The sequence below is a fragment of the Numenius arquata genome, chromosome Z (assembly GCF_964106895.1).
Source record: "Numenius arquata chromosome Z, bNumArq3.hap1.1, whole genome shotgun sequence".
NCBI classification, from domain to species: domain Eukaryota; kingdom Metazoa; phylum Chordata; class Aves; order Charadriiformes; family Scolopacidae; genus Numenius; species Numenius arquata.
Window position 1 is genome coordinate 19,892,713 of NC_133616.1, and position 20,559 is coordinate 19,913,271.

At 39.8% G+C, this 20,559-nt stretch overlaps 1 protein-coding gene across 1 annotated transcript in view; it reads left to right on the plus strand.

Annotated features, from left to right (window-relative positions):
* IL31RA (interleukin 31 receptor A) overlaps nucleotides 1-10,259 on the plus strand; it is a 36,111-nt gene extending 25,852 nt beyond the window's left edge. Inside the window, exons 11-16 of the mRNA XM_074166500.1 lie at nucleotides 289-390; nucleotides 1,733-1,879; nucleotides 4,390-4,530; nucleotides 5,895-5,988; nucleotides 7,478-7,556; nucleotides 9,660-10,259. Coding sequence (XP_074022601.1) covers nucleotides 289-390; nucleotides 1,733-1,879; nucleotides 4,390-4,530; nucleotides 5,895-5,988; nucleotides 7,478-7,556; nucleotides 9,660-10,259 — 1,163 coding nt within the window. The remainder of the gene's footprint in view (nucleotides 1-288; nucleotides 391-1,732; nucleotides 1,880-4,389; nucleotides 4,531-5,894; nucleotides 5,989-7,477; nucleotides 7,557-9,659) is intronic.
* Nucleotides 10,260-20,559: the final 10,300 nt, after the last annotated feature.

Here is a 20,559-nt window from a genome sequence, read left to right on the forward strand (position 1 = left end):
TATAGAGAAGCTATATCAGGCTGATGTATAATTACCCATTCAAAGTGCTTCCAGTTAAAAATGAGTCAGAAACCAAGTGCTCTTATGAATACTACTAAATAAAATACATTTCATTAAGGGCAGTAATGAGCATTCGAGGCAATAAATATATATTGTGCTTGCTAAAAAGTTGTAGAAAATAGAGTTCTGTAACAGTATATTTAGAACTGCCCTGTGACTTATTCTACTTTCATTGTGTTAATCTCATATAGAGAATTATATGTAAATATTCCTTTTTTCCCTTTACAGGAGACTTTAAACCATTTATATGCTATAACATCTCAGTGTATCCTCTCTATGGAAATAAAGTAGCAGCTCCATATTCCATACAAACTTATGTTCAAGAAAAAAGTACGTATTTTAAACTAATAGTGTTGGGAAAGCTGTGTTGCAGTCTGTCTCTCAAGGTGTATTAACTTTGAGCAATTTGGTACTGCCATTTCTGAAGGTGGGATGTAGATGCTAAGAAAAAAAGGATTCGGGCTTCCTGATTTCTACTCATAGATCAGCTACTGAATTGTACAATAAAGAATATTTGTATCTTGTGATAGATATCCTTTCATTTGTTGTAAAGTTTACATACTGTATACAAAGCACTTGAAAAGAGTGTAGCTACAAACACGAAACAGTTTTTTAAACTTGCTATCTCTTAAAAGTTACAGCTCATTTATGTATATAATTAAACTTGATTTTAATGCTTGGCTGTATTTACCAGTCATAATATATGAGGAACTCCTACTCACAGAATAAAATGGATGGTTTGAAAAGCTTGCTTTTTGTTAAATTTTATAATGCAGCAAAATTTTTGCAGCCCTGTGTATAAAAAATGATAAGAAGCCATGACATTTGTGATTGGATAGAAACTGTGGGTGAAATAGTGTTTGGGGGAGGGAGGGAGAAAAGTTTCTTTATTTGTAAAAGTTTAGTGTGAATTCAGTGATGTATACAGCCAGCTGTAAGAACGGAGTTTACTGGTAATGTCAAGATTTCAAGTGAAAAAGCCAACTTGCGTGTGTGTGTATATAGGCCTATGTAAGTGTGCACACACACGTAGTGCAATGCACTACTAAGCAGCATTAATTACTAGGAGGAAGTAATAGAGTACCGTATGTCTGAGTAATTCTTACCACCACAGTTAGAACTTTGTTTCGAGTGCCTCCCTGTTTATAGGGATCTGTGACAGTACTAAAGTTTGTCAGAGAAAGGGAAGGACGGTTTGAAACTGAAACACAGAGAACTATTGCTTCAAAATTACCAGTCATGCACAGGAGGTTGTATTGTATAAGTAGAGGGACTTTGTTTAATTAATGGGCAAAGCCTGTGGGTGCTGGAGGGCCCAGTTGCATCTTAACTCAGCCAGAGATGTCCTACATACACAGTGAGCTTGCACTGGAGTTTCCCCAGTGAGGATGCTGTGAGGATAGAGCCTTTTAATGGTCTTGGGGTATTTGGATGCAGTGACACTGAGAACTCTGCAAAGCCAGAGTAGGCGAGGGGAAGTATTACCAGAAGAGATCACTCATTGAAGAGGGTGAGAAAAGTTAAGGGCTATATCAGAGCACTTATATGACATATTTACTTGTACATTTGTTGTCCCTAATGTTACTGGTATGTGTGAAGTAACACAGATGGGTAACGTTGCGGTACTTAGGCTATTGTACTACTTTTTCTAATTTATAACGCTTCTGTGTAGAGCCATCAGAAGGACCTGTGGCTGACACAGGGATTCCAGGGAAAAATGAAGTTACAATAAAATGGAAGGAGATTTCAAAAGATAAAAGAAATGGATTTATCACTAACTATACAATATTTTATAAACCTGAAGATGGAAAAGAATTGAGTAAGTATACGTTAAACATCAACGCTTTCAACAGGGTTATGACAATCTGCTGTCTGAAGATACTTATTTTCATAGATATTAGCACACTTTCTATGTTATAAACTGAAATATTAAAATACTGGTAGTAAAATGTTGCTTACATAAAGATTAAATTTTTTTTAGGTTTAATTGAAATGGTGGGGTGTTCTAGTCATTAGTCCCTGCTTTAATACTGCGCGTGTATTCTTGCTCACTTTCTTTGTTCTGAACTTATTTTGTACAGCACTGCTTGCTCTCAATTAGTATCTTTTACTATTAGTATTGTACTACCCAGGGTAGTACAGCCATGGCTGTTGACCACATCATCTTTTCTGCTTCTCAGATTCAAATCTGATGGATCTCCAGGTGATGAATTTAGTCAATGTATGGCAGTACTATCATTCCTCTTCTCTTTCCAGACTAGGATGGAAACTTGTATATGAGAGGCTTTTTGCCGATTGTTCTCTGTTAACAGTAAAAAAATCAAATTTGCAGGGTTATGCCCAATTAGAGAGTTTCATTTGTCAGATACTTGCTATTTTCCCCTTTTACTTATGTACTAGTCTCCCACAATCTTCAAGTCTCTCTTCCATTGTGACACATCTCTGAAGCCAATGGACAAAGTAGTGACAGAAGTAGTGGAGCTGAAGTGGAGCTAAAATATATTGGATAGTCATAGATCCTGTGCAAATTCATGATTTTGAACTTTGTGAAGGGTCAGTGATTTTATAAGTTCCATGCATGTCCTTGGAAGGATGCCTTTCCCAAGCTCTCAGCTTCCGGAACAGTATGGTGAAAATTTTCTAGTAAAAATGTTTTTACAGTCAGTTTTGTAATAAAAACAAAAGAGCAAATGATAGCCAAGCAACTCAAATGAGCTGCCAAGAAATAGTTTTTTTAGACATAGTTTTTAGATTAATTTCTTCAGCTGTGTTTGATTTTCTGTGCTTGGTATTGCTTTTCTGCTCTGGAGGCTGATAGCATAACTTTTTGAGCGTAGTCTTAATCTCCTACTTCAGGAGTAGTATCCATACAAGGTGTCAGTATAATCCTATCTATTCATAGCTTCTCTGGCCTGAATCTTAGCAGAATCTTTTATAAGAAGTGTTTTGGTGACGTAGATTCTATTGGATCATTCAGTGCTTCAGAAATAGTTCTTTTTCCTCCTTTGTTTTAGACGTGACTGTTAGCAGACACCTAACATGATCTTTTTTTTAAAAAAAAGATCTCAAACTTACAAATCTTGTGATGTCTTCAGTTGCTTCTGAATATCCAGTATGGAGCAAGGGCAAGAGTAGTCTTGGTAGTTTTTAAATTAGAAAGAGGAAGCTGATTATTTCTGATGCCAGCTGATGTCAGTTTCAGTCCTCTACCTGCAAATTTTTCTGCCATGTTGGTTTCTGAGTAATTTAATGCTGACTGCTTTGTGCAGGGTCATCCTCAAGTCATGCAGCCTCATGTTATGGAGCCATATGTCTCCATATTAGTTCTAATGTAAAGCTGAGTGTGCCTGTTTTAGGGGTTCAGGTTCATTTATTTAGGAAGTTAGTTTTAAATAGCAACTCAAGGAAGTTAAATTTAGATGGCAACACCCTATGGGTTTGATGTTTTTTTGGGGCTTCTCTGATGTCACGTCTTTTTGATAAGAGCAGAACATAGAGTTTGTGCCAAGGTGACTTCACTGATGGCCTTTTAACTCTAGAACTTCACTTTCCCCTCCTTGATTTAAGAGAAACTCAGTTTGTTTAATCTCAGGGCATATTGCAGCATATCTGCTGCCTGAGTGTTTCTTGACTGAATTAAATGATGACATGAGTTGGCTTGGACTTTATGCACCAGAAAATATTTTAGTGACTTTAATTTCATAATAAGAACATGGTTTTAATACTGTTTGTACACATAGAATGTTACAAAATATGCTCTGCTTAAAAAAATTTAAAAGTGAAGCACATCATACTATTTTCAGTAATGGACAAGGTACTGGAAATGTTGAGTTTTATTCAGAAAAGCATTTTGAAACTTGGAAAAAAATTCCTGTTGATTTTGGCTTTCCTCTGGCTTCACTGGGGTGATATTCCAGTGCTGATAGATTGCATCCTTTTGGATGATCAGTGTCTAACTGCATGTATTAGTAATGTAGTTCAAATTTCACGAGCTGCAGAAACTATTTTAAGTTCTTAATTTCTGAGCCTATGTTCCAGGAAATAAAGTTCTCAAAACCCTGTTTTCAATGATAAAATAAATTAGAGGAGACCATAATTTGCCTATCTTTAATACTAGCAAAAAAATGTGTATTTATTTTTAAAAGTTTTAAAAACATAACATGTTTTTCCCCCCGCCCTAAACCTTTAAGTAGCATTGATAAACATTGTTTGGTAATTTAAATTTTCTCTCTCTGTGATCTATCATTGTAAAAGATGCTAAATAAGTGTACGGTTCCCTGATGTAACACTGTTTTGTGTGTTTGTTGACATAAATCTTCTCCTAAAAAGATGAGACAGTGAACTCTGATGTTCTGCAATACAGACTGAAGTCCTTACAGGCTAATATGCAATATACTGTTTATATCATGGCAAGCAATGGAGCTGGTGGAACCAGTGGAGAGCCAAAAACCTTCAAGACTTTGAAATTCGGTAAGTAATATTCCAGGTTACTTATTAGTATTTTAAAAACAGATTTGGGAGTAAGAAATATAGGACATTTTTGTTTAGGCATTTGTTTCTTTCTTTCTTTTAATTAGTGTTAAACAAAACAAGGAAGAATTACCAACCCTAGCTGAATTTAACTAAATTTCACTGATCATCTCACAGACTACAACCTCAAGTTTAGAATTCAAAACCCAAAATATTTATTTTGCGATCAACAAAGCTGTGGAATACTATGAATGTTTGTGGGAGCAACAGTTTGTACGTTGTCAATCATGGGATGGGGTGCCTAACAGTTTATTTTAAAAGCAGGCATTTCCCTCTGAGATACTAGATTTGGAATAGCCATGCACTGTGTTGCATCTCTTCTGCTCTATAAACTCAACTAATGCATGAGTGCCCAGGTTGTGGCCAGTGTGTGTGTGTAAATATCTTTTCCTATTTCTTACTATTTATTTCAGCCAGATTTTACCAAGTAGGTTGGTATGATGGCTGCAGGTCGGAAGTTCAGACACCTCCTCATTTTTACTTCTGGAAGGATGTTTTCAATACATACATAAATTGTCATAATGGTGGCCAAGCAGAAATACAACAAAGTGCATGAACTATGCTTAAACTTGTCATGGGACTCGAATCTAATTAATTTTTTGCCTGTAAATTCATCTTCTACTTCAGTGCTCAAATGCAAGGTTAGTTAGGCTATGCTGAAGTCTGGTCTGCAGGTGTTATTGCCAATACCTACCTCTGGTAGGTACTTGGAAGCTAGCTCAGAAATCTATGCAGTTTCAGTCAGAGTAACTGCATTTGTTGTGTATTTAAAACACAACTGTACTGAATTTACTATTTATTTTGTAGTAACAGGTGGAAGTGACACTATTTGGCAGTTTTAGGTGGCTCTAAAGCAACAGGTGCCCAGCCAGGTGGTAGAGTCTTCACCTTGGGTGACTTTTAAAGGTTGAGTTGGTATGACCCTAACCAACCTGATTCTAATTTCAAAGTTAGACAAGGTGACCTACAGATGTCCTCTCCAATCTGAATTATTGTGTGATTCTATTTAAATAAAGGAAACTTTAAAATGCAATACATCTGCTTCTGAGATACCCTGAGAAGTCTCATCATGAGCTGTTTTTCTGGCTCAGTAACTGTGACTTATTGGATTCAAAATACTCACCTTTTGACATGCTGTACAATGAGTACCTTACAGTATTCTGAGTTATTTTGGCTAGTTTTGACAGAGCTCTTTACAGTTGTGCTAATTAGGTGACTTGGACATTGAAAATTAACTGTCTTAAGGGAATACATGAAGAAATGATAAACATCCATGGGTGGTTGTTTTTTTTTCCTCTCTAAAGATAAAGAAGATGTTATTTTCATTGCTCTACCCGTTGGATTAAGCATGTTGTTTCTGTTAGGCCTTTGGATAACATGCATTTTGAAAAAACACACGTGAGTACATTTTCTGCCTTCTAAAACTGAATGCAATCTGTTAATTTTAACTTGTAAAAGGGAAATTTTTATTTATGTCTTATATGCTTTTGTTGGGCTCCAAACCAGTGTCAAATTAAGAAAATAAGCAATTGGAGTAACAAGTAACTAAGCATACAGGTTATCTTGTAACTGCAGTTAAAGTGCTATAGTACAAAAATAAATATTAATTTTAGAGACTGTGGTAAATCAGAGCAAAAGAAATAGGAGAAACAAGTTTACATATCAGCTATATCAGTTTATGGAAAGTTGTTAATGCCAAAAATATTTTCCCAGGCACTCTTAGTATATCTGCTAGTACACCACTAGAACACATTTCATTTAACTCCTATTGCTTATCTTAGCTATATTAATATTACTTTCATTAGTTTGTGATCCTTCCCTTGAACTGTAAAGAAGTCAGGAAGAAACTAGAAATTGCATCATGTGAAAGCATTTGGCTGCTTGATCCATGAATATGGATCCATATCTATACATGATTCATGATCCTTTTATCTGCTGTCACAGGTGTTCCCTGCCAGATTTTAAATTGCTTCCTCAGAGCATGGGGATGCTATAACATCCCAAAGATGACTGTGAGGATTTTTTAAGGTTATAACATGGGCTTTTCTTTAGTATGAAAAGTGAGCAGGTTGTTTGGCTGAAGCTTAATAAGAAATTTGAAAATCTTAACTATTTTGGGGTGTTCTAAGCTATTAGAACCAAGATCATTGTCATGCAAAGCATCAGGTAGGAAGTATAGCTGAAGTAGTAAGTATTATTTCCAGATCTTTTATGTCTTTGTCTGTGTTGTGTATTCTGAATTTTTACAATATTAAGAAACTATGTTTTGATGCTGGAGAGTACTTTGAGATGTAGCTGAGTGTTTATATTCTTGTGTAGATAAAATTGCAATATGAGAAGTCAAGCTATGGCCTGGGTTTGCTCACTTATATATATACCCAGTATCAATGAATGATTGATTTTGTTTCCTGTTTACTGCTCCATTGGACAGTGCCAGTTAGCATCATTTATTTGCTGTTAACGTAAGAACTTGGGAGTAGCTCTAGTGTGGTGTAGTGTTAGGGACATTTTCCTAGAGCAAAGTTTACCTGATGTGGCTTTTCACTGAAGAGCCACCCTTAAACATGATCACAGCAGGTTTTGTGTATGGTCCTATTTTGGCATGCTGTTATTTGATCTACTATATAATAATAATAAAAAAAGACTTTTGTGCATTAGTAATTTTTCTGCAATGTTGCTGTAACCTGAGATTTTTGAGATCTTTTGCAATAAAAATTAATGTGAGGGAAAACAATTTTAATGAAGAAGATTGTGTTAATGTAGGAAAGAATTCCCTTGTAAAAGTTTGGTATTTTAGCACTACTGGGGCTTTGTAGACATTTATTAATTTTATTATTAAGAATGTATTTCTTTCATCATTTGACTAAAATTCCTTTCTCAATGACAGGTTTAAAAAAGTTTGCTGGCCTGATATACCCAATCCTGCAGAGAGCATGGCAGTGGAATGGCCTCTTGATGCATCTATGGTAATAATGGCAATTTTGTGTACTAAAGAAGGGGTCAAATGGAGAGAAGTCCTTCTCTGACAGTCATTTTATGACTCCATAAGAATGAAATTCAACAGTTTTTTTTTTCTAAGTGCACTAAAATACTTTTCATTGTATTTCAAACTAATGGAAAAGATACATATTTATGAAATGTATTCATTTAATTCTTTCATGATAATGAGAAATAATGTTTTGAAGTTATAAAGTGACTGGTGGACATGGCTTATTAAGTAAAGTCAATTAAATTTGCTCAGCTTATTGAGCCTATTGAGTCAGCTTCCCACATCTGGATATCTCCTCCCTTCTCCACAAATATGTAGTGCAACATATAAAAAGATTTGATATATTTTTGTACCAGCATTTCCATCTTTTTTATTGTTGGGTATTTATTCCTTGTTAAAGTTTTGGTGTTTATTTGAATGAAGTGGAGTTGATCAGGTTTACATATAAGGTATAATCTGTGGAGAATGAGATTTAAACTTTTGTCTGAAACAATGGCTGGTTAGAGTGAAAAGGATGGAAACAGCCCAAGCCTGACTCTAAGCCTTATTCTATTCAGCACAGAAAACCAAATATGAAAGTGTTTAACAAATGAACAGACTAACGTTGTATTTAGTACTCATTCACGTATAACGGCATCCCAGTTGAAATGCAATGAACTCTTTATTGCTTGGGCACATGGAGGACACGGAGATGATTCAAGATAGCCAGCATGGCTTTACTAGGGGCAGGTCCTGCCTGACTAACCTAGTGGCCTTCTATGATAGAGTGACTAGGTCAGTAGATAAGGGATGACCTATGGACGTGATCTATCTGGACTTCAGTAAGGCCTTTGACATGGTCCCTCACAACATCCTGCTTGCCGAAATGGAGGGATATGGATTTGATGGGTGGACAATTCAGTGGATAAGGAATTGGCTGGATGGTCGCACCCAGAGGGTGGTACTCGATGGCTTGAAGTCCAGATGGAGAGCAGTGACAAGTGGTGTCCCTCAAGGGTCCGTGCTGGGACCAGTACTGTTTAACATTTTTATCAACGACATAGACAGAGGGATTGAGAGCACCATCAGCAAGTTTGCAGATGACACCAAGCTGTGTGGTGTTGTCGATACACCAGAGGGACGGGATGTCATTCAGAGGGACCTGGACAGGCTGGAGAGGTGGGCCCAGATGAACCTCATGAGGTTCAACAAAAGCAAGTGCAGGGTTCCGCACCTGGGCCGAAACAATCCTCGGTATAAATACAGACTGGGGGATGAGGTATTAGAAAGCAGCCCTGAGGAAAGGGACTTGGGGGTGCTGATGGACGAGAAGCTGGACATGAGCAGGCAATGTGCTCTCGCAGCCCAAAAGGCCAATCACATCCTGGGCTGCATCAAAAGAAGTGTTGCCAGCAGATCCAGAGAGGTGATTCTGCCACTTTACTCTGCTCTGGTGAGACCTCACCTGGAGTACTGTGTGCAGGTCTGGAGCCGTCAATATAGAAAGGACATGGACCTGATGGAGCGGGTCCAGAGGAGGGCCACAAAAATGATCAGGGGGTTGGAGCACCTCTGCTATGAGGACAGACTGAGGGAGCTGGGGTTGTTCAGCCTGGAGAAGGGGAGGCTCCAGGGAAACCTAATAGCGGCCTTCCAGTACCTGAGGGGGGCCTACAGGAAGGCTGGGGAGGGTCTGTTTACAAAGGCCTGCAGTGACAGGATGAGGGGCAATGGTTTTAAGTTGGAGAAGGGGAGATTTAGATTGGATATTAGGAAAAAGTTCTTTACTATGAGGGTGGTGGAACACTGGAACAGGTTGCCCAGGGAGGTGGTCGAGGCCCCTTCCCTTGAGATATTCAAGGTGAAGCTCGACGAGGCCCTGGGCAACCTGGTCTAGTTGTGGGTGTCCCTGCTGACTGCGGGGAGGTCGGACTAGATGACCTTTGGAGGTCCCTTCCTGCCTGAACCAATCTATGAATCTATGAATTAATGCACTTCTAAAATTGAGTTAAACAGAGCCCAAATGTCAATATTTTATGTTAAAAAATAAACCAATACATGTCCCTATATAACTTTCCAATTTATCTCTTTGTACTGGCAGAATAATTCATTTTTGAAGGGCGTGACATCTGAGGCTAAAACCGTAGACTTTGAAGATCTAAGTGTTTTGGAACATTGTTTTCCTGAAGAAAGTCAGGAAGGATCTCTACTAATGAATTGTGAAAACCATGTTTCTGAATGTACGGGTGTTAATACAAAAGGCATGATTAATGGAGATACAGAGATGCTGTATAATGAAGAAACTGAAGTTTCTAAATGTTTTTCACCATGCATGTCTTATATAATTACTGATCAAGATATCGGAAGTCAAATGCATTCAGCTTTGATACCAGCGAAGGAAATCCAATCCATAGAGGCTCTGGAAGAGGATTTATGTGAATCCCAACAGACTTCAATTAAAAATGAAGAAAATGATAAGGAAGAAGTTCTAAAGCTGGAAGATTTCAATGAAAAAGCACTGTTCAATCCATACCTTAAAAATTCTGTTAAAACAAGGGAATTTCTTATTTCTGAGAACTTGCTGGAATGCAATAAGAATGAATCCAAAAGCCAGTCAAATGTCTTACTTCCTTTTCAACAAAATGCCACAGGACAATCCTACATAACACTGGACATGTTTGGGCTATCCACGGCTCATTAGCATGAGAAAACTTTCCTTTGTAAAGTCCCCTTGTAAGATATATCTTGGCACTGCTGCTCACGTGTATTCCTATGTCCTAGCCTAGCCTGATCTCAGTTAATTTGGATGCAAACACCCCCTTCCTCTGAAAAACTGTGAAGTTAATTTTTTGCACTGTGTTTATACCCATAGTGTTCACTTTCAGTGTGGGGTGGAGTTTTTTTTGTTTGTTTTGGTTTGGTTTGGTTTGTTTTTTTTTTACCAGATAGGTGTGCCAGTGTTGAGGCAAAGGAAGTGGCTTTTCTGATTTCTTCTTAGTTCTCCCATATTGGTCTGCTCAAGTGAACTCATCTTCACATCCAGCAGTGCCAGCAGCTCACCGGTGTCTCCCTGGGCAATCAGACCCCAGGGCTGAGCTCTGCTGGGCAAACGTGGACTGACTTGAACAAAGCCAGGATCTGCCAAATCCTTCCTTAAGTCACATGGAGTAGAACTACTTTCCTATTATTATTTCCCTCAATTGTTTTGTATCTGGTTTTATGTGTACTGTTCCTCCTGTTTCGCAAATACTTGGTAGATTTCAGGAGTTGTCTTTTTGCATCCTGACTCTTGAATTAGTAGTTTGGCATGAGACAATTTCTCTGTCTTTAACAAGCAGATATTTGTTATGTATATGCTATTGATTAATCTGCATTTTGGAAAAGTTATGCTGGCTTTATTGCTTCCTCCCCTTTCTCTCGTGTTTTTGTGTTGCTTTTGTGTCTCCTGTTTGTTTGCTGCTTTTTAAAACTCTCTCTACTGCAGGATATATTCTTGTTCCTTTGCCTCAAATTTCTCCCAGTTTAAAACTGTGTTTCCCAGTTGAGGTTTTGATATTTTTAACTGAAAAAAAAAATTCAGCTAAATACAGCATCTTGTGTTGGAATAAGCACTGAGTTTATATTTAGGAAATTATTTTTTCTGGGAGGTATTGAAAAAACACTAAGTCTACAAAACATCCCCAGATATCCTCTGGTAACTAATTTAGGATTAGAGATTTCTACATGAAGGCTGTAACTTCTGTAGTTTATTTTATGATTTTGGTAAGTCATAAAACTACTTGCAGTTTCCATTTTACACAGCAGCAATTAAGCAGGAAACTCGTCATCACGCTAATTAGCAGGAAAGAGGCTATTACTGTAAAATCCTTACAAAAAGATTTACTATATTAAATGACAGGTTTAAAAAAAAGAGACAGAGGGTCAACTCTAAGTAAAATGTGTTAAAATGGGGTGTTTAGTATGACACATGTATGGCATATAGCTGTTTTAAGACTTTAAACTATTTTCACAGGATTTAAAGGCTTGACATGGTCAGTCTTGTTTGTGCATATCTAAAGACTTCTTCAGGGGTGAAAAAGATACAGGAGTCATGGGGACAGAAAAATGAGGGACAAATGTGACTAGGAATAGAAAGCCTTTTATTTCTGCTCAGGAAAAGGGGTGGGAGAATGGAAAATGTGTTGTCCAACATGGATGAGGAGGCTGAGCCTTACCTTGGATGCATGGGCTGTTACTTGCATTGTGTTGCAGAAGGCAGGGTAAAGTTTGCGTTTATTCTTTTCGCCTATAGTTTGGAAGACGCTTTTACTTGTAGCAATGTTTGTTTAGTTTCCAAGAAAGGATGAGAAAACAATTTCTGCAAATGGTTACTTGTACAGCAACACTGATTTTTACCCTCCCTCCAAGTTTGTTGGATCACTTTCCCAACCACAGTGCTATAAGCCAAAATGTATGTATGTTTGTTCTTAAGAGCCCTTGCTTGCTTAGATAAGTCATGCTCTGAAATGAGCATGGGACACAGCTTTGGTTGAGTTGATGCTCCTGCTGCTTCACTCCCTTCTGGACTTACCACTCACAACTACATTGCCCTTTCCTAGGGTTCAGAAGTCACTGACTCAGTCATGGCAGTTTTTTTTTTCCCCTTAAATCTCAATATTTGTTTTAATATCACAAGATTTGAAAATAAATACAGAGATATTTTGGGGCCTGTCTAGGGATTGTTTATCACCCTTATGAAAGCTGCGTACTCTGAGTTGCATTATTGAGTCAGGTGAAAAAAAATAAAAATAATGCAATCTTTAAGGATCATTACAAAGGGGAGATTCCTGGTGGGTGGTTTGGGAATAGTGTCCCTGAAACATCTCTTAGCTTCTGGAGGGTAAGTAATAACCTGCTTTTCCATCCATTTTATTTCCTTCTATGTTGCTATTCTGCTTTTCTCTCCTCACTTCTGATTTTCTTGCCCGTTATTTTACCTGAAAAACAGTAATGCAATAAGTGGGCTCAGTACACCTCAGAACTTAGGGCTGCCTTTTGCCCATGCTTTGTAACACCATTTTCTTGGACCTGGTTTGTTTTGCATTCAGAGTTGTATTCTTTCTGACCTTTCATAATTTGTCTTTCAAACTGATGCTGTGAACTATGAGAAAAAATAAAACTGAGAGGACATGGACAAGTTTGTATCAATTTATACTAAATAGACCATATATGCATTTTAGATTTTCATTTTCATTTAGAAATATGATCCTATTTGAGAAGGATCAGAAAATAAGTTGAGTATTTGGACAGTTATTCCACTTTGACAATGTCAAGTGGCAATGGCAGGTTGAACATTACAATACTTTAACATTTTTGGTACATTTTTTTTATAGACCACCTGGTGTCATTATTCCTAGAGAGCAGTTTTGCTAGATTTCATTTCATTTCACCATCACTGATCTGAAAAATGCCCATTTCTACCTCTCCTTAAAATGCAGAAAATTAATCTCTCAGGTGTATGGGTCTTTGCAAGGTTAATAGGGATCAGCTTGTGGCATAATTTCAAGAAGACAGTGATGCATCTTCACAGTTGTCCTTCTGTGTATCATACAAATAATTCCTTTCTGACCTTAAGGCAAATTATTAATAGGTCATGTTTTTCACTTACCAGATTTTTAGCTAAATTAAACATTCAGCCTTTTGTTACCTGAGTTTACTTTTAACTCCCCAGGATTTTTAATTCTTTGAACAGGAATCCCACAAACGTTGATATAACCTGTTACAGGCAAATTTTCCGTGCTACACAACCTATGGTACTTCTTGCCCTTTGCAACTGCCCGAGGGGGATGGGGAAATATGTTAGTGGTTAATGAAGTTAGTGAAGAGAAAGAAGCTATATTCCTCCAGTTAACACTTACTTGGTCAGTGTGTGCTCCTCGGAGATGATGTGATTGCTGCTGAACAGCTGCCGCAGATGGACTGGCAAGGGGGCTGACCTTGCTGGTGTCTGTCTTGCCACAATGTGCATTTCATTACGGATAACGTGCTCTCTTCTCCTATTCCTGAATGATTGATTTATCATAGACAGATCTCTCTGTTTTTGAGGTAGTGTATGACTTCTCAAGACAGATGCTTCAACTTCTGTTCACAAGTGAGAAATTACTCAGAAGAGTTGGATCGCTGGTCCCAGTTTGGTATCTCACATAGCAGAGGGAAATGTTTGCGTGCAACAGAGCCTTAATCTGAGCACAGAGTGTGCATGGGGGGACTTGCTGCTTCTATTCTTGCTCAGCAAATAGGTTCATGTCACCTTTGCAGTCATTTCAACAGTCCTACTACAATTCCTTTTTACCAGTTTTGCATAGTGATGCTCTAGGGTTTGTGTTTGTATGTTGCTTTGAGATTTAACACTGCAAGGTTGGCAAAGGAGTCCAGGAAGGCTGGACGTTCTTCAAGAAGGAAACCTGAAAGGTGTTGGACCAGGGTGTCCCCGTGTGCCAAAAGACGAGCTGGCAGGGAAGAAGACTGGCCCGGCTGAACAGAGAGCTTTGGCTGGAACTCAGGAAAAAAGGAGAGTTTATGACCTTTGGAAGAAGGGGGAGACAACTCAGGAGAACTACAAGGGCATTGTGAGGCTCTGCAGGGAGAAAGTTAGAAGGGCCAAAGCTCAGCTAGAATTTAATCTGGCTACTGCAGTAAAAGACAATAAAAAATGTTTCTATAAATACATTAACAACAAAAGGAGGACTAAGGAGAATCTCCATCATTATTGAGTGGGGATGTGTGTGCTGGTTTTGGCTGGGATAGGGTTCATTTTCTTCGTAGTAGCTAATATGGGGCTATGTTGATAATACAGGGATGTTCTAGTTACTGCTGGGTGGAACTTGCACAGAGCCAAGGCCTTTTCTGCTCCTCACACTGTCCTGACAGCGAGCAGGCTGGAGGTGCACAAGAAGTTGGGAAGTCACACGGCCAGAACACCTGACCCCAATTGACCACAAGGATATTCTGTGCCATCACATAGCATGGCGTGACGATGCGTGTCACATCATGCTCAGCATATAAAGCTGAGGAAGAAGAAGGAAGGGGAAGACATCTGGAGTTACGGCGTTTTGTCTTCCCAAGTATAATGAAGTCCTGCTTTCCTGCTGAACACCTGCCTGCCCATGGGAAGTGGTGACTGTTTTGATTTGCTTGCATGTGCAGCTTTTACTTTACTTATTAAATTTTTTTGTCTCTCAACCCACAAGTTTTCTCACATTTACTCTTCTGATTCTCTCCCCTATCCCATGGGGGGCGAGGAGTGAGTAAACGACTGCATGGTGCTTCGTTGCTGGCTGGGGTTAAACCATGATGGGGGGAAACATGGTGACAAAGGATGAGGAAAAGGCTGAGGCACTTAATGCCTTCTTTGCCTTAGTCTTTAACAGTAAGGCCAGTTGTTCTTAGGGTACCCAGCCCTCTGAGCTGGAAGACATTCTGCTCCCCTCTGCTAGGTAGCGGAATGAAGCCCCCATAATCCAAGGGGAAATGATGGTTGGTGAGCTGCTACACCACTTGGACACACACAAGTCTATGGGGCTGGATGGGGTCCACCCAAGGGTACTGAGGGAGCTGGTGGAAGTGCTCACCACACCACTTTCCATCATTTGTCAGCAGCCCTGGCTAACTAGGGAGGTCTCAGTTGACTGGAAGTTAGCAAATGTGATGCTCGTCTACAAGAAGGGCTGGAAGGAGGATCCAGGGAACTAAGGGCCTCTCAGGCTGCCCTTGGTACCTAGGAAGGTTATGGAGCAGATCATCTTGAGTGCCATCACCTGGTATGTATAGGACAACCAGTATGGGTTTATGAAAGTCAGGTCCTGCCTGACTTACCTGATCTGTTGTCTATCTAGACTTTAGGAAAGTCTTAGACACTGTTTCCCAGAGCATTTTTCTGGGGAAACTGGCTTCTCATGACTTGGATAGGTGTAATTGGTTAACTGGGTAAAAAACTGGCTGGGTGGCTGGGCCCAAAGAGTTGTGGTGAATGGAGTTAAATCCAAGTGGTGACTGGTCACAAATGGTGTTCCCCAGGGCTCAGTACTGGGGCCAGTTCTCTTTTATATCTTTATGAAAGATCTTGACAAGGGGGTTGAGTGCACCCTCAGTAAGTTTACAGCAACACTAGGTGGGGCTGGAGTGTTGATCTGCTTGAGGGTAGGAAGGCTCTACAGACGGACCTGGACAGCCTGGATCAATGGGCCGAGGCCAACGGGATGAGGTTCAACAAGGCCAAGTGTCTGGTCCTGCACTTGAGTCACAGCAATCCCATGCAGCGCTACAGGCTTGGGGAAGAGTTGCTGGAGAGCTGCCTGGAGAGGTTGTAGGAAGGTAGGGGTAGGTCTCTTTTCCCAAGTAAGAGGCAATAAGGACAAGAGGAAGTGGCCTGAAGTTGTGACAGGGCAGGTTTAGATTGGATATGAGGAAAAATTTCTTCACTGAAAGGGTTGTCAAACATTGGACCAGGCTGCCCAGGGAAGTGGTGGAGTCACCATTCCTGGAGGTATTTAAAAAAAGACGTGTAGATGAGGCACACCTTCCTTCCCTGACCCCTTTGTTCTCTCCCAAATGGTTGTTAGACTTCACATGAAGATGTGTTCGCTGTTACAAGTATACCTGTCTTCTCCAAATTGGCCTGTAGGAGAAAACTTAAACACCCTTGTTGTAAGAACAACAAAAGTACCTATGCAATGGAAAGTATATTGTGCTGTTTCTGTGCACAGTATAACTTTTCCAGTATTTTGGACATTCACAAATAAGGAAAGTTCAAATGTTACATTCACTGTTTGCTTCCTTAAGAGTTTGTGCATGCAGAGTATCTTTGGGTGTAGACTTTCAAGAAGAGAAGAGGAGGTGATCCTGTTGGCCCTGCAAGTCGATGTAGCTTCAGAAGTGAGGCAGTTTTGCAGATACATGTCATCTATGTAACTACATTGACTCCTCTGAGAAACTGCATGTTGCAGTGTTTGTGTACATCTAAATATGTTGATGTACGCATGTGCCTGAGCCCAGACACTGAGGTATCATAATTAATCTAGTGCTTGTGCAGCAATACATGCAGAGAAGGAAGTTGTTTATGTAATTTACATTGCTGCTCAGACTCATTCGTCAGCGTAGATGAGATTGCAAGCTGCTTCACTGCTGGGATCTTCTGTTTATGTTATGCATGGAGTCCAGCATAGGAGTCCACAAGAACCTGGCCCTTGAGCAGAAATCCTAGTCTATGTTTTTACTGTATTTGTTGCTGTGTTTTTAGATTGATGCTCCTTGTTTCAGTGTATGCAAGTTTCCCATGTGAGGTGGTGGGAACAAGTTTCAACATCCAAGTTTCCCATGTGAGGAGGTGGCTGGCTCCTTCACGGAATCACGGAATTGTCGGAGTTAGAAGGGACCTTCTAGAGACAATCTAGTCCAACTCCCCTGCTGAAGCAGGGCTGCCCAGAGCACGTTACTCAGGACTGCATCCAGGGGGGTCTACAGAGAAGGGGACTCCACAACCTCCCTGGGCAGCCTGTTCCAGGGCTCTGTCACCCTTGCTGCAAAGAGGTTTTTCCTCATATTTGAATGGAACTTCCTATGTTCCAGCTTGTGCCTGTTGCCCCTTGTCCTGTCACTGGGAACCACTGAAAAGAGTCCAGCTCCATCCTCCTTCAACCCACAATTTAGATACTTATAAGCATTGATAAGGTCTCCCCTCAGCCTTCTCTTCTCCAGGCTAAAGAGTCCCAGCTCTCTCAGCCTTTCCTCATAAAGGAGATGCTCCAATCCCTTAATCATCTTAGTTGCCCTACATTGGACTGTTTCCAGTAGTTCCCTGTCTCTTTTGAACTTGGGAGCCCAGAACTGGATGCAGTGTTCCAGTTGTGGCCTCACCAGTGCAGAGTAGAGGGGGAGAATGACTTCCCTCGACCTACTGACCACACTCTTCCCTATGCAGCCCAGGATCCCATTGGCCCTCTTGGCAACAAGGGCACATTGCTGGCTCATGGAAAGTTTGCTATCCACCAGGACCCCCAGATCCTTCTCCTCAGTAGTGCTTTCCAGCAGGTCCACCCCTAACCTGTACTGGTGTCTGGCAATTCGCAGTTCAGTCCAAACCAGCACTTAAGAGGTCCAGATGATCAAGAAGCTTGACATACAGGCAGGCTCAAGTCCAGAACTACACTGGCAGTGAGGGCATATTTTCCAGTGCTCCCATGGTACAGATAATTACTGTGATCAATAGTAAGATAATAGCTTTAAGTGCCTAGTGATTGCAGCTGTGATAGACAAAGCAACTGTAATAGGTAAGTTGAGGAGATCTCTGTAAACACAAAGATGTTAGGGCATTAATGCTGGCCTATGTTCCACATATTTGAAAATGAGACTGAAAAGCTGGGCAGAACAAATGCCAGAGATCATGCTATCTGCAGCCTCCGACACGCTGTGGTGCACGCAATATGATGTGGTCATGAAAGTCATGATGAGGGTTCAGACGGTAGTTTCTGCATTGAATGGTACCAAATCCTCTGCCCTTACAGTGTCAGAGATTAGAAATAGTACAAGAAAGGATAATGAATCAACTCTGAATCTTTATTTCAAAGAAATCTCAGATTTTTATTTTGAAGCCTCTCTTCATGAGTTTGAGTTAGAGGGCTTATATGTTGTAACAGGGGTTCCAGGTGTTAGGCTGTAATGTTTTAACTCTGCTAACCTAGATGTCAAAATACAAGATATTGAAGACTCAACATCAGAACATTTGGGAAGTTGTTTATGTAACCAGCAATGCAATTCTAAATCTCAGTGGTCACACAAAATAGTGTTTTTAATAACAAATATGCAGTGTTTTAATAACAAATAACAAATGTAATGGTCCTTAGGATTATAAGAAGTAATTTGTGAATGTTTATTCAATAGCTTTATGTTTTACTAGCAGCTATTCTGAAATATTCAGGTAAAATACTCTGCCAAAGGCTACTTGGGTATAACACATAGACCTCATATGTCAGAAATTATTTGAGGCTATATAAAAGTTGCTTGCAAACAGCTGAAATGCATGTTAATTTGAGCTAGTGTTCTGAGTTGTTTTGCTCTCGTTTCAAATCTCCTGCAAAGGCAGTGAAAGACTTGTTTTGCGGCTCTGTGTTAACGTTTTGCCATGTTGATAGCAGGAAGCAGGGCACATTCCCAGCATGGGTAATTCTCGAGCCCATGAGCATATGGACTTATTGCAAGTTCAGGAATTTGTTAATAGCAACCTCTTCTGCCTCCTGGCAAGACATAAGTAAAATATACAGTGGTCTTATGGGGTGTTTGTGGTAGGGCTATTTATCAGAAAACATGGTTTAGAAACAAAGCATACCTAAAGCAATTGTTTTGTCCCCTCTACAAAGGATGACATTTGTAAAAGGAGCTTACGGGAAAACATTAAACATTCTTTTTATAGTATGAACTGTTCTTAGTCATAATGTTTATTAAGCGTGTTTATTACAAAGTCCTAAGTGTACCCTCTTTGTGTACATGTGCTTCCCAGTCTGATAACTTATGAGGGAGGCTCTAAGCAAAATGCTGTCTTTCAATCCTTTATGTATTTCAGTTTTTTTCACAATTTTCCTACTTAGCAAAAATTATTTTTTCAGTATTTGGCAAAAATGTAATTATTCTAGTAAACTTGGATTAATTTGCCTGATCTTTTCCTGGGCTTTCCTATGATTGTTTTGTTTGCCCTTTTTTCCAAGAATAAATAATAATTTCACTGCCACTTTGCTATTTAATTCAAACTGCTGTTTTATCTAGGGCTTTTGAACTCAGAACATGAACATGAAGAGTGACAATCCAAAAGCTGGAACAGATGTTTGACTAAGAAATTCTTCTCTGGAATGAGATTCTTTTAATAGAATATCAAAACACGAACAGAAACAGATGTGCACATGTATGGTGTAGATTTGTTCTCCTTACTCTGCGGAAAAGAGGACACTTGAAAAGTAAACACAGGGTGGTTATTTCACGCTGGCCGTTCCTACGCTCTATTTTCTTCAGCTCTTTGTAGGAAACACATTTGTAGGAAACGCATTTGTAGGAAACACTCTCCCCAAACAGAAAGGGGAATAGCTTCAAACCAGTCGTGTTTCTCCGAGAGAGGGGTACTTCAGGGCGCAGGCTGCCCTGAGCTGCCCCAGCTGTAGCTTAATAACGTCCGTTCCCAGGGTCCTGGGTGACTCGGGTTATTTGGGTGAGCTCTGGGAGCGTGGAGGGGGGTGGAGGGTTGCCTTGGCTTGGGGGTGAGGGTGCTGGGAGAACTGCTGCAGCCCAGGGGGAGCCCAGCAACAGAACAGTCCATCTAAGCCTGCGGCAGGCTTGTGTTTCCCAATTCAAGCAGCCAAAGAAACTGTGCTGTAATGCGGTGTTTTATATTTCAAAAGTACTGTTTTAACGTTGACTAGCCCTACTGAGTAACGAGATCAACACTTTAAAGTTTGAATGTCTGCCACCGGCATTTTTCTGAACCTCTTAGATTGTCTTGATTTTGGGGCATTGCTCAGCCTCACACCGATGTTTTATCAAGTGCATTATCATTGCTGAAAGCCTGCTGAGCCAACTTTTATATTATCTAGATTCCAGTGTCTGACTTCATAGAACTGAGTTTTGAAGTGAGTACTTATTTCTCAGAAAAGCAGCCTTACTTTGATTTCCTGTGCCTGTCATGGCTGTCCTCAGAGTGCAGCGCGGACCCAGCCAAGGGTAACTTCTGCGGAATTGTCACCGTTACACGAGCAACTGTATGTCTGTTGGCATTTGATGAAGACGTAGCATGTTTTATAATCATGGAAAGATTACACAACAGTGTTCAGGGATGTCAGAAACAACAAGCATAAGATTATAATCAGGGTAAATGCTCTGGGATGCCCACCTAAACCATCACTGAAATAAACCCAACACTTTATTCTGAAAAAAAAAAAATATCTTGAAAGGTTTTCTAAAATGATACTATGGTAAATTAT